The following is a 13,289-nucleotide window of genomic DNA, read 5'->3' as shown; positions in this document are numbered from 1 at the left end:
ATCCTAGGAAAAACAGATCTGCTTTTAAGACTTTTCTTGCCACAATCTCAGCTCAGTGGTCACTCTCTGTGCACTCAGTGAAACATACCAAGGATAGAGGACATTTTTATACTTAAATGTTAATACTGGCAGTCCATGACTTATAACAGTTTGAAGTTACAAAGGTGAAATGTGACACGACCATTTTTCATGACCGTTGTAACATCCCTACGTTCACTTGATCAAAATTCAGATGTTTGGCAACCGGTTCATATTTATGAACGTTGCAGCATCCCGGGATCAAAGCAGGAGATTGTGAGTTCAAGTCCTGCTTTAGACATGACAGCTAGATAGCTGACTTAGATCTGCTTTAGATCTGAAAGCTGGCTGGGTAACTTTGGGTCAGTCGCTCTCAGTCCAACCCACCTCACAGGGTTGTTGCTGTGGGGAAAATAGGAGAAGGAAGGTGTGTAGGATAGGTTCGCCACCTTGAGATATTTGTAAATATAAAAGTGTGATATAAATAAATAAAATGAATTTTTTTAAAAAAAAAAAAAAATCCAGCAGGCTGAACCCACCTGCCTGACTAGGAGAAACGAAAGAAGAGAATGTGGAAGCGAAGCGAGTGTGTTAAATGAATGGACGGTTGCAAATTCGGAAGAGAATATGCAGGTCATGGAGTGAGACAGAGCAGGAAAGAGTGGGAAAGGCTTCTTCCAAAATTAATAATTACGTGTCACACGCAGGAAAAAAAAAATGTGACAACATTTAATCAAGAGAAAGAGCTCCACCAGCCCGTTGACGTACAATCCATTCAGTGGGAAAACGCGCCGCACTCCTACATAATAAAAAATATCTGCTTGGAACAAGGAGGCAGCAATGGAGAAACATGGAAGATTTCACTCCTCAATTGAATTACACCCAAACAGAGAGCAGAGCCGGGGAGGAAAGTGACAGCTGCATAATAGATCATGTCAGCAGACTGCAGATTCATGCCAGGATCATCCACTCCGGCTGTGGCACGGGGGCAGAAGGGTCTCAAAGAAGGGGGCAAAGAGCTCAGCTCAGCTGGGGCATCGTCGGTCGGACTGGAGCCCGCTGAGCTACGACAAGGATGCGTGAAAAACAAAGAGGGTTTTGAAAAACTGGTCCAGCGCTTTCCGTGGGCAACAAACTTTGGATATAATGTGATGCTTGAACAATGGGAAAATACGTGGATGAAAGGTTTAAAATTCACACTAAACTGTAATTTAAAAGAAAAAAATTTATATGATGGTGTATCACTGGTGCTTAACACCGGATAAGTTATCTAGAAAGTATAAAGCTATTTTAAATGAATGTTGGAAATGTACAAGTAGAGAAAGGGCCTTTTTATCATTGGACGTGTGATAAAGCAAAGAAATTTTGGAGTAAGATTCATATTTGAATACAGAAAATGGTTAAAACGAAGATAAAGATGAAACCAGAAACTTTTCTTTTGGGTTTAATGGAAAAAAGATTGGGGGGCGGGTGGGGATTGGGAACTTTGATCTTATATATGTTGATGGTAGCAAGACCATCATAAAAAAGCGAACAAAAATGGAAGGACATTTCGATTCCCACCATGGACAAATGGCTACAGAAGCCGGTGGAGTTAGCAGAGACGGCTAAATCGACCGTTTTGATCAAAGAAAGAAAAATTACTGTTGTTTTTACTTGGAAACTGCTTCTGGACTTTGTGCTTGAGGTGGGGAGGGGAATGAAACTTTTGATTTTGGGTTTCACTGATTAGATTGATTTGTTGTTAGAGAAGTGGCTAGTTTATATTATTGTGGAAAAGTACAATGTTGCGGTTCGATGGTAATGCGTTATTCTACTGCAACAGATGGAGTCGGAAGTCAAAGCCTTTATTTTGTCTTTTCTCCCTCCCCTCCTCAACTTTTCTTTCCCCTTCTCCTCCCCACTGCGTCCTCCTACTGGCTTTTGTATTTTTGTATTTTGCTCTATGATCTAATAAAATGTTGTTAAGGTAATGAAGATTTAATAGCTGACCGGCTGCTATAAATGCCATGCAAAGAGGATGAGTCAGCAGAGTTTTGCCGCTTTAAGACTGAGGCTGGGTCAGCAAGGTTATTGCCACTTTAAGAAGCTGTCTATATAAAGGAGGCCATGTGAGGGGGTCTCTCTCGTTCTCTCTCTCTCCTCATGTTCTGTCTCCATTGTAGTTCTCTGTGTAGAGTTGAAGATTGATTGCTTGCCTGGTATGTGCCTAACACGTGTATATATGTATATAGCAGTCTTGTATATAAACCACTGTTAAAAGACAAAGCCTTGTGTTCTGTGGATTCTCACAATAGTAGTCACGCTGCAAAAACTCTGACAATTTTTTTTAAAGAAAAAAAATCCGGTCCAGCGCTACACAGCTAACACAAGGCAGGTCTTTCGTCCACTTTTGAAGTGAGCCAGGAACGGTGACCTCAACATACTGTTGATCAAGGACTCTGAGAGAAGATCAAAGGGATCAAAAGAAGGGATCAAAAGAAGGGATCAAAAGAAGGGATCACTGACAGCCCAACTGACAGCTCGCCAGGCCGATGACTGGTTTCAAACAGGTTGTTTGTTCGCTGGGGTGCCCAACCCTGGCAACTTTTGTGGATTTCAACTCCTAGAATTCCCCAACCAGCTATGCTGGCTGGAGAATTCTGGGAGCAGAAGTCCACAAGTATACTGCAACCGTCATAAATATGAGTCACTTGCCAAGCGTCTGGATTTTGATCACATGACTACGGGGCTGCTGCAACAGCCCTAAGTGTGAAAGCTGGTCATAAGTCACTTTTTTTCAGCAACGTTTAACTTGGAACAGTTACTAAACGAACAGCTGTAGGTCAAGGACTCTATGTAATGGCAACCGTTTGGCATACCGAGATATGAAATTAGGCTGATGTCAAAAGATTTGTGAGTTGGGAAAGAAGAGTGTTCTCTCCAAAGAAGAGCGTGGATTTGGAACATGGCGAAGGAGCCAAGGTCAACTCACCTCCTCCGTTCCGTCTCTCGGACCTCTCGCTCGCGTTGCCTCTGGCGTTCCCGCTCACGCTGCTCCTTGATTTTATCAAAAGACAGGATGTCTTGTTTCTCTTTGCTCTCCGACTTGCGGTCATGACTTTTGGTGCTCTGAAGCAAAGCAGAAAGAAGGTGGCAAGAGTAACAGATTAACAGAGTTGGAAGGGATCTTGTAGGTCATCTAGTCCAACTCCCCGCCCAAGCAGGAGACCCTAAACCATTTCTGACAAATGGCAGTTCAGTCTCTTCTTGAAAGGTTCCAGTGATGAAGCTCCCACAACTTCCGAAGGCAACTTCTGTTCCATGGGTTGATTGTTCTCACTGTCAGAAAGTTTCTCCTTGTTTCCAGGTTAAATCTCTCCTTGTTTGGTTTCCATCCATTAATTCCTTGTCTGGCCTTCGGGTGCTTTGGAAAATAGCTTGACCCCCTTCCTCCTCTCTGTGGCAGCCCCTCAAATATTGGAAGACTGCTATCCTGTCTCCCCTGGTCCTTCTCTTCTCTAGACTAGCCAGGCCCAGTTCCTGTAACCGTTCATGTTTTATCCTCCAGTCCCCTAATCATCCTGGTTGCTCTTCTCTGCACTTTTTCTAGAATCTCAACATCTTTTTTATATTGTGGTGACCCAAACTGGATGCAGTATTCTAGGTGTGGTCTTATGAAAGCTTTAAGGAGTAGCCGTGTAGTGTATGCATTTTTACTCTTGGGGTCTTCAACTACCAAGCACTGCAAGTTCAAGAGTGATGGGAGGCAGTGAGGAGTTGGATCCCCAAGTGGGAGGGAGGGTGTCCCAGAGGAGAAAGACGCAACTCCATCCAGATGTTATGTGTGAGAGAAAGAGAGTAAAGACAGCCTCTCCCTAGTAGTTCTCAGCGTATATTGTAGATCAGTGGGGGGCCAACCTTGGCAACTTTAAGACTTGTAGACTAGCTAGGGAATTCTGGAAGTTGGAGTCCACAAATCTTAAAGCTTGGACACCCTTCTTTGTAGATGCAGAGTAGAGTCTTCAGTCTGTCAAGATCTTGCCCATTGGTGTGGAACAATAAAGAATTAACAATAAAGAAGAATTACCACGTGCCATTCTTTGTTTGAGGCCTGACACTCATTCCCTTTCTACATTTACAGAAGAGCAACCAACTGCCCCAATTCTATGGGGGTAAAAAGTCCATGTTTGGTACTCCCATAATTCATGAAGGCAGAAAACACAGGGTTCATGAGTGCTCCCTGGCCTTCTGCTGGCCTTCCTGCTCAAAATGAGAAGCCCGCTTTAGATGGGGTGACCTTCACATTTTGGTGGGCTCCTGTAATCTGAAGCCAAGAACACCAGTCCTGGAATTATGGCCTGTCCCACCTCTCTGGCAGAAGGGGTATGGTCTGGATCCCATCCACCAAGGAATTGCAGCTGGTAGAGTCCAGGCAAAGGGCCTTTTCTGCTATGGCTCCCACCCTCTGGAACAGGGGTTCCCAACCTGGGTTGCTCGCACCCCCTGGGGGTGTGAGACGATATTCCAGGGGGTGCGAGAAAAGTCCAGGTAAATAATAGGATATTGGCTATATGTTGGCATTTTTATTCCAGGGGGTGCGAGGTTCAAGTGAAATTTTATTCCAGGGGGTGCGAGGTTCGAGTGAAATTTCTTTAGGGGTGCGGGGCGAAAAAAAGGTTGGGAACCACTGCTCTGGAATATTGTGCCCCCCCCCCCCCCACGACATGAGATTCACACACACACACCCGACCATCTGAAAGAGCCTTAAAACCTTTTTGACAACTAGCCTGGGGCCCTTATGGGGACATTTTGAAGGTGGTTAGTAGCCTAGTGCAATATCTCACCTCCAATGCATCTATGCACTAGTTCTTTTTATCCATTTTAATATTAATGGTAATGTCTCTGTCTGTCTGTCTGTCTGTCTGTCTGTCTATCTATTAAAGCTGAATATTTGTAGCTCAGGGTTGGCTTGCAGGTTCCTTGGTGCTCTCTGAGCTTGCTTGTTTTCTTGCAGACATTTCATGACCCAAACTAGATAATGATCCAACTAGGCAACACCATCGGTGCCTGAAAAGAGCAAATCCCATGCTCCCTTTTAACATTGATGAAGTTACCTAGTTTGGGTAATGAAACGTCTACAAGAAAACAACCAAGCTCAGAGAGTACAAGGACCATGTATTTATCTGTCCATCCGTCCGTCCGTCCATCCATCCATCCATCCATCATCTGCCTGCCTGCCTCTCCATCCATCCATCCACCCATCCATCTATTCATCCATCTACCTATCTATCTGATTCCTATAGCTGCCTATCTCAGCAAATGACTCTGGGTGGCTCCCAATTCAAAAACATATATTAGCTTTTAATGTCTGACATTTTAATCTTTATAATTGTTTTATTCTATCTATCTATTTACTTACTTACTTACTAAACTTATATGCCGCCCATCTTGCCTAAGGTTGACTCAAGGCAGCTTACAATCAATAAGCATGCTAAAACATTATAATAATATTAATGCCAACGTTGACATTTAAAATTAAACAAGATGGCAAAAAAGGGAGGGAGATGCAGGTGGGAGGTTTATCTTAATTACGACACTGTAAGTCATCCAGAGTCACTTGGTAGAGACAGACAGGTGACATACAAATTTAATAAGTAAATAAATATATTATCATTCCACCAGTTTTGGTGGAAATCTATTTCCCTGCTCCAACTTAAAAAGCAGAATTATAATAAACGAGGCTTGAAAAGTTAATCTCTGGACCCAACTTTCATCAGCTAGGAAGGCTGAAATAATGGACGCAGTCTTCACCCTTCACATCTCGCCTTGTTTCTCAGACCAGAAGTAAAACCAAAGACTTACTCTCTCTTTGGAGGTGGATGCAGTTTTCACGCTAACCACTGGCTCCCCTTTAGATTTATCCATAACAACTGTGCGCTCAATTCCTCGGCTTCCTAGAATGACACAAAATGACACCATAGGCCAGTGTTTTTGTCGGCTTTTCAGATGACAATGTGACCATTTCAGCTTCCAGAATTCACACATTTGTGGACTTCCCTGCCTGGGGAATTCTGGGAACTGAAGGCCAGGTATTTTGAAGTTGCCGAGCTTGCGAAATACTACCCAAGGAGACGCTTTGTTCTCCAGAAGTGTCCATTGGGCAGATAAAAGATTTCAAATGCGAAAGAACACATTAGAATAGCAGAGTTGGAAAGGAACTTGGAGGTCTTCTAGTCCAACCCCCTGCTTAGGCAGGAAACCCTATACCATTTCAGACAAATGGCTGTCCAATCTCTTCTTAAAAACCTCCAGTGTTGGGAGTGTACACAACTTCTGAAGTCAAGCCGTTCCACTGATTAATTGTTCTAACTGTCAGGAAATTTCTCCTTAGTCTAGGTTGCTTCTCTCCTTGATTGGTTTCTATCCATTGCTTCTTGTCCTGTCCTCGGGGGCTTTTTGGGAGAATAGCTTGACTCCCTTTTCTTTGTGGCAGCCCCTCAAATACTGGAAGACTGTTCTCATGTCACAACTGGTTCTGCTATCATGACACACCTTTTCATTAAACTAGACCAGAGGTCTCCAAACTTGGCAACTTTTAAGACTTGTGGACTTTAACTCCCAGAATTCTCCAGCCAAAATAGCTGGCTGGAGAATTCTGGGAGTTGAAGTCCACAAGTCTTAAAGTTGCCAAGTTTGCGGACCTCTGAACTAGACATACCCAATTCCTGCGACCGTTCTTTATATGTTTTAGCTTCCAGTCCCCTAATCATCTTTATTGCTCTTCTCTGTACTCTTTCTAGAATCTCAACATCTTTTTTACATCATGGCGATCAAACTGGATGCAGAATTCCAAGTGTGGCGTTACCAACATGATCTTGATTCTATCCCTCTTTTAATGCAGCCTAGAACTGTGTTGGCTTTTTTGGCAGCTGCAGCACAGTTGGCTCATATTTAAATGGTTGTCCACTAGGACAGCGGTCACCAACCGGTGGGCCATAGCCCATCTCACCCCCAGAGGACCCCTCCCAAAGCAATTAATTCAGGCTGCGCAGAAACACAAGGCTGTACCACCTACATGGCCCGCGGGAACCCTCCCCGCTCACTCACTCCTTACCCGGTAAACTTGCCTGCTAAATTGCTATTTTTCCTTTTTCCGACCATCGACTGTTCTGCTATGCTGGGAGATTTAGATTAGCTAGGAAGCAGGAAATGGTTGGATTTCTTGCTTTCTAGCTAGTCTTTAGATCTTCGGCTCAGTACAGCTGAACCTCCCTTAGGACTGAAGGTTTGCTTGCAAGCAAATTCAGTGCAGACTCATGGCAAGAAAATTTGAGAGACTGAGCTAGCCGATGGCAGATAGATAGATCACTGAATGATTCTGTGAGCAAGTCAATCTGCCCGCTTTGCCTGATTTTGGGTAAAAGTTGCTCTTTTTTATAAAAAAAATCAATATTTACATGCATGGTGTGTTGTGAGTTAATTTTATGAGTTTGCTTGCAAGCAAATTTTATGTGACAGATTGAGCTATGACTGTTAGGTATAACATTGATACCAAATATGGTTTGGGTGAATAAATATATAAAACTTAGATATCATGGTTTAAGTGCTTATCACTTTAAGCACAATGCAGCAGGCAATTAGCCGATTAAGGGTGCGGTTAGAAGTTACAATATAAGGAAGCATTAGAAGCTGGAAAGCTTACTGGCTGTAGCTGTAACTGTGTGCTGCTGCGAGTAACTGTGTGCTGCTGCGACTAACTGTGTCTTACTGTGACTAACTGTGATTACTGACTGTGAGTGCCTGTGACTGAACTGTTATTGTTTGCTACTGTTTGCTGAATATCCAGCGTTTGTTTCTCTGGAGAGTGAAACCGGAGGAGGAGAAGATATCTTTATCGGCTGATAAAGATATTGCAAGGACTCTTAACTTGGACTATACTAGTGAGTCTTACTGGATGGAAATACTGTGAATGACTTAATGGACTGAATGACAATGCTTAAACTCTAACTGGATTAAAAACTATTTAAACTACAAACAGTGTTTGTGTTCAGTGTGTGTATACTCTGGGGCCCTTCCTGGTTTGACTACTGCTGCAATACTCTTCTAGGGGTTAATCCTCAAACCCTAACATTGGTTATGGGCCCAGCAGCATAGTCTAACTAACCAGGATATAGCAGAGAGAGTTGGTGTGAGTTGCACATTACTGTAAAAACAAACTGTTTTAATTAGTTTAAAATAGTCAAAATATCTGAAGAGTAATGGCACAAGTAAATTTGTCACAACTGTCCATGATATCCAGGCTGGATGGAACAAACTATGTTTCATGGTCAATGAAATGTAGTTTACTTCTACGCAGAGAAGGTTTGTGGGACATTATAGCAAACCCACCAGATGTGAGTAGCTGGGATCCTGCTAATGATGATGATAAAGAAAAGTTACAAGACTTTAAACTGAAGAATGAGCAGGCTTTATGCATCATAGGACTGACTCTCTGTGATCAGCAGCTTGTCCATATTCGTGGAGAAGAAAATGCTGCAAACTGCTGGGAGAACCTCAGGAAGATTTATGTTAGGGACAGTGTAGGAGCACATATAAATCTTACACGGAAGCTTTTGAACGCATCTTCAGAGGAATGGAGATATGTTAGTTCATTTAAACTGTATGAAGAGCATTTTTCAAGATTTGCAAGAAAAAGAGCTTATATTTAATGAACTGCAACAAGTCTACATAATATTATCTTCATTAGATCAAAGCTATGATGACTATGTGACTTCGTTAGAGGTATTGCCAAAGAAAGCCTCTCATTAACCGAGATTACAGGCAGGCTACTAGAAGAAGCCAGAAGAAGGCGTGATAAGAAAGAAGAGAAATTATCTTCAAAGCTTGAAAGAAACCAGCAAAGCAAAGTAAAGCACCTGGAAGAAGAGAATTTATCTTCAACAGCATACACAATTAAAAAGTGTTTTAATTGTGGAGGCAGAGGACATTTGGCAAGATTCTGCAAAAGAGAAAAAGCCAGAATGTAAAAAAGCCAAAGAAAGCATTTGAACTAGCCACGTTTAGCAACTCTGATGTGAAGAATAATCTATGGGTGGTTGACAGTGGCGCATCCCACTGCATCACAAGAGATAAGACAAAATTTATAAAAATGTCTACAAGTTCTCAACATATATCACTTGCCAATGGCTGGAACCTGAAAGCGAAAGGTCAAGGTTTTGCACGTTGTCCGTACATAAACCAGGATATAAAAATGTTGTATGTACCGCAACTAAAGTTTAATTTGCTTTCAGTAAGGGTATTAGATAAATTAGGTTATGTAATTACTTTTAAGGATAATAATTGCATAATTGAAAAAGATAACAAAAGGGTAACTGCAGCTTTAAATGGAACATTATATGTATTAGATAATAGTAAGAAAGGGGAGGCTCAAACTGTATTTAATAATATAAAGCCTCATGAAGAATGTATCCATTTATTGCATAGGCGTTTGGGGCATGTAAATTTTAAAATGCTAAAACGTACAGTTGAGTTATCTGAAGGAATAAGGTTAAAATCTTGTGATAAATATTTGCGTTGTAATGTTTGCTGTGAAGATAAGAGCAAGGTATTGCCTGCAAATAGGCTAAATGGTTTCAAAACAAAGAACCTTTAGAAGTAGTATTTGCAGACATAATAGGTCCAAAGAAACCCAGTATGGGGGTGCTAGATATATACTGAGCATTATGGACCATTATTCTAGATATGGGTTTTGCTATTTAATGAAAAGCAAAACTGAAACATATCAACATTTTTTCAATTGGCTTAGGTTTGCTGAAAGAAAGTCTAAAAGGCAACTGATAACCCTGGTGACAGATAATGGTACGGAATTTATTAATAACAAATTCCAGAACAGACTTAAGGTAGCTGGAATAGAGTATAAGAAGTCTGCTCCATACAGGCCAGAACATAATGCTTTTATTGAAAGAAGAGGCCAAACACTACAGGCAATGGTTAGAACAATGTTAAATGATTCTGGGTTACCTGATTCTTTGTGGGGAGGCTACAATGTGTGCTAATAACATATTGAACAACGTTGTTAATACAACAACAGGTGAAATACCATTCACCAGGTGGCATGGCAGGAAACCTGATCTAAGTTACCTGCACACATTTGGTGCACCAGCATGGGTGCATATTCCTGCACAACTCAGAAAAAAGGGCAACATAGAGCTAAAAGATTTTCTTCGTTGGTTATCAGGCAAACCATAGGGCATATAGATTTTGGGAGAAAGGCACATCTAAAGTGTTATGTAGTGCTAGTGCCCAATTTCTAGAACATGAAGGATGGGAGAAATTAGAACAGGATGCCAATAAAGATGTAATTGTTGAATCCTATAGAAATCCCATTAGTTATCCCTGTAACTTTAAAAATAAAGTAAAGAGACAAATACAGGATGAGATAGTGCCCATAAAGGAAGAAACAGATTCAATAGCTGAACAGGATGAGGAAGATGAACAGGTAGTAGTTCAACAAAGTCCTCCTGTAAGCCCTGTAATTCCCAGAAGAACTACACGTGTATCTAGACCGCCTGATAGGTACCAGGCTAACACAGTGTGCCAGATTAATCAAGTTCCTAATTCTGTTGAAGAAATTAAAAAGTATCCTAATAAGGAAAAAGAAAAATGGTATGCAGCAATGAATAAGGAACTGAATTCATTAAGTGATATGAAGGTGTATGAAAATGCCAAATTACCTGTAGGAAAGAAATCCATTAGCTGCAAATGGATATTTAAGGTAAAAATAGATAAAGATGGTAATTTAATACATAAGGCAAGGTTAGTAGCCCAAGGTTTTAGGCAGAATGCTATTGACTATGATGAGGTGTTTGCACCTAGTCTTAAGGCAGCAACCTTGAGGGCAGCCTTAGTGTGGGCAGCTAGTAAAAACTATATAGTTAACCATTTAGATGTGGAAACTGCTTACTTGCACGCCCCATTAAAACATATTATTTATATGAAAAAACCTGTTGGTATTAAAAGTGAAAATAAGGATAATAATGATTGTTGGTTGTTAAAGAAAAGTCTCTATGGTCTTAAACAATCAGGCTATGAATGGAACCAGTATATTGTAAAGGAACTAGACAATATAGGATTTAAAGCTGGTTTAGCCGATCCATGTCTGTTTAAGAGGGAGACAAATGGGAAAGTATCATTATTATTACTATTCACAGATGATATTGCTTTGATAACTGAAACTAATGATGAAGCAAATAAAATAATAACATCATTAGGAAAGAGAATAAAGATCAAGCAATTAGGGAGATAAAGAAGTATCTCGGTTTGAATATAAAGAAAACACGGAAAGGTTTTAAGATATCTCAGGAAGATAAGATAAGCAAATTGCTAAAAGATTACAAGATGGAGCTTTGTAAGCCAGCTAAGACTCCAATGAGTCAGGAGTTTAGCAACACTGATGTACAAAGCCCTGAGTTTGATAAGGTGATTTATCAATCTTTAATTGGTAGTTTGAGTTATATTAGTAATTGGTCTAGACCAGATATATCGTACTGCGTGAATCAGTTGGCTAGATTCAATTCTGCACCATGTGAAAGACACTGGAATGCAGCTAAGAGGATATTAAGATATCTTAAAAGACAATGAATTATTCATTGTATTTAGAACCAAAGGGTGATTTAATTTTGAGTGCTTATGCAGATGCTAGCTTTGCATCAGAAAGAGACACTAGAAAGTCGACTTCAGGAACAGCCATAATGCTGGGTAAGACATTAATAGACTGGAAGTCAATAAGACAACAGCATATAAGTTTGTCTACTATGGAGTCAGAATTCTCCTGTTTATCATTGTTATGTACAGAATTAATAATGTATAAACAAATGTTAATTGATATAGGTATAACTGTAGATTATCCTATAATTATACATGAAGATAATCAGGCAGCAATTCAAATGGCCACAAATATTGGAGTAAAAACAAGAAGCAAGCATACAGATCTAAGATACCTAAACGTGAGACAATCTGTAAGAAGTAAGATGATTCAGCTAGAGTACTGTATGTCGGAGGACAATTTAGCTGATAATTTTACTAAAGCCCAAGGTGCCATTAAGCACCAGGAGAGTTGTGAAAAATATGGGATAAGATTGTAAGGTATTATATATTTATTTCACCCAAAAGGGGAGTATGTTAGGTATAACATTGATACCAAATATGGTTTGGGTGAATAAATATATAAAACTTAGATATCATGGTTTAAGTGCTTATCACTTTAAGCACAATGCAGCAGGCAATTAGCGATTAAGGGTGCGGTTAGAAGTTACAATATAAGGAAGCATTAGAAGCTGGAAAGCTTACTGGCTGTAGCTGTAACTGTGTGCTGCTGCGAGTAACTGTGTGCTGCTGCGACTAACTGTGTCTTACTGTGACTAACTGTGATTACTGACTGTGAGTGCCTGTGACTGAACTGTTATTGTTTGCTACTGTTTGCTGAATATCCAGCGTTTGTTTCTCTGGAGAGTGAAACCGGAGGAGGAGAAGATATCTTTATCGGCTGATAAAGATATTGCAAGGACTCTTAACTTGGACTATACTAGTGAGTCTTACTGGATGGAAATACTGTGAATGACTTAATGGACTGAATGACAATGCTTAAACTCTAACTGGATTAAAAACTATTTAAACTACAAACAGTGTTTGTGTTCAGTGTGTGTATACTCTGGGGCCCTTCCTGGTTTGACTACTGCTGCAATACTCTTCTAGGGTTAATCCTCAAACCCTAACAATGACAATGGCAGATAGATAGATCTCTGAATGAATCTGTGATTCTGTGAGCAACTCAATCTACCTGCTTTGCCTGATTTTGGGTAAAAGTTTCTCTTTTTTTAATAAAAAATTCAATATTTATATAAATATTTATAATATTTACATACAAGCCATGCCCAGCCAGTCACATGACCACCAAGCCACACCCACAAATTAGGCCATGCCCACAGAACCGGTTAGTGGTCCCCGGGATCTAAAATTATGAGTTTGGTGGTCCCTGAGGTCCAAAAGGTTGGCGACCCCTGCGCTAGGACATTCACATGAAGGAATCGGCTCACCATCAGGCCTAAATCCATACTCAGCCGCAAGTTTTCATTACCTGATTTAACAGATCGCGAACGCCCACTTTTCTGCTCTTCTGTTCCTTTATCCTTCTTTTCATCTGTGCTGTCTTCCACTTTTTGAGGCTCTTCATTTTTGTCAGTTTTTTCTTCCTTAATGTTGAGAGACCTACAAACAGATCAAAACAGCGG

General features: G+C 40.7%; 1 protein-coding gene across 3 annotated transcripts in view; it reads right to left on the bottom strand.

Annotated features, from left to right (window-relative positions):
• Positions 1–13,289, bottom strand: part of LOC113427683 (scaffold attachment factor B2-like) — a 54,216-nt gene that overhangs the window by 18,724 nt on the left and 22,203 nt on the right. For all 3 annotated transcript variants that reach the window (XM_087952771.1, XM_087952772.1, XM_087952773.1), the window contains 3 exons: positions 13,136–13,266; positions 5,863–5,954; positions 2,993–3,129 (listed from right to left, as the gene is read on the bottom strand). In XM_087952771.1, the coding sequence (XP_087808897.1) occupies positions 2,993–3,129; positions 5,863–5,954; positions 13,136–13,266 (360 nt within the window). The remainder of the gene's footprint in view (positions 1–2,992; positions 3,130–5,862; positions 5,955–13,135; positions 13,267–13,289) is intronic.

This window comes from Notechis scutatus, chromosome 1 (genome assembly GCF_049901735.1).
Source record: "Notechis scutatus isolate UNSWTSFEM ecotype Mainland chromosome 1, rNotScu1.2, whole genome shotgun sequence".
Taxonomy (NCBI): Eukaryota; Metazoa; Chordata; class Lepidosauria; order Squamata; family Elapidae; genus Notechis; species Notechis scutatus.
The sequence above is the reverse complement of the archived record's forward strand: the minus strand, read 5'-3'. Positions and strand labels throughout refer to the sequence as shown.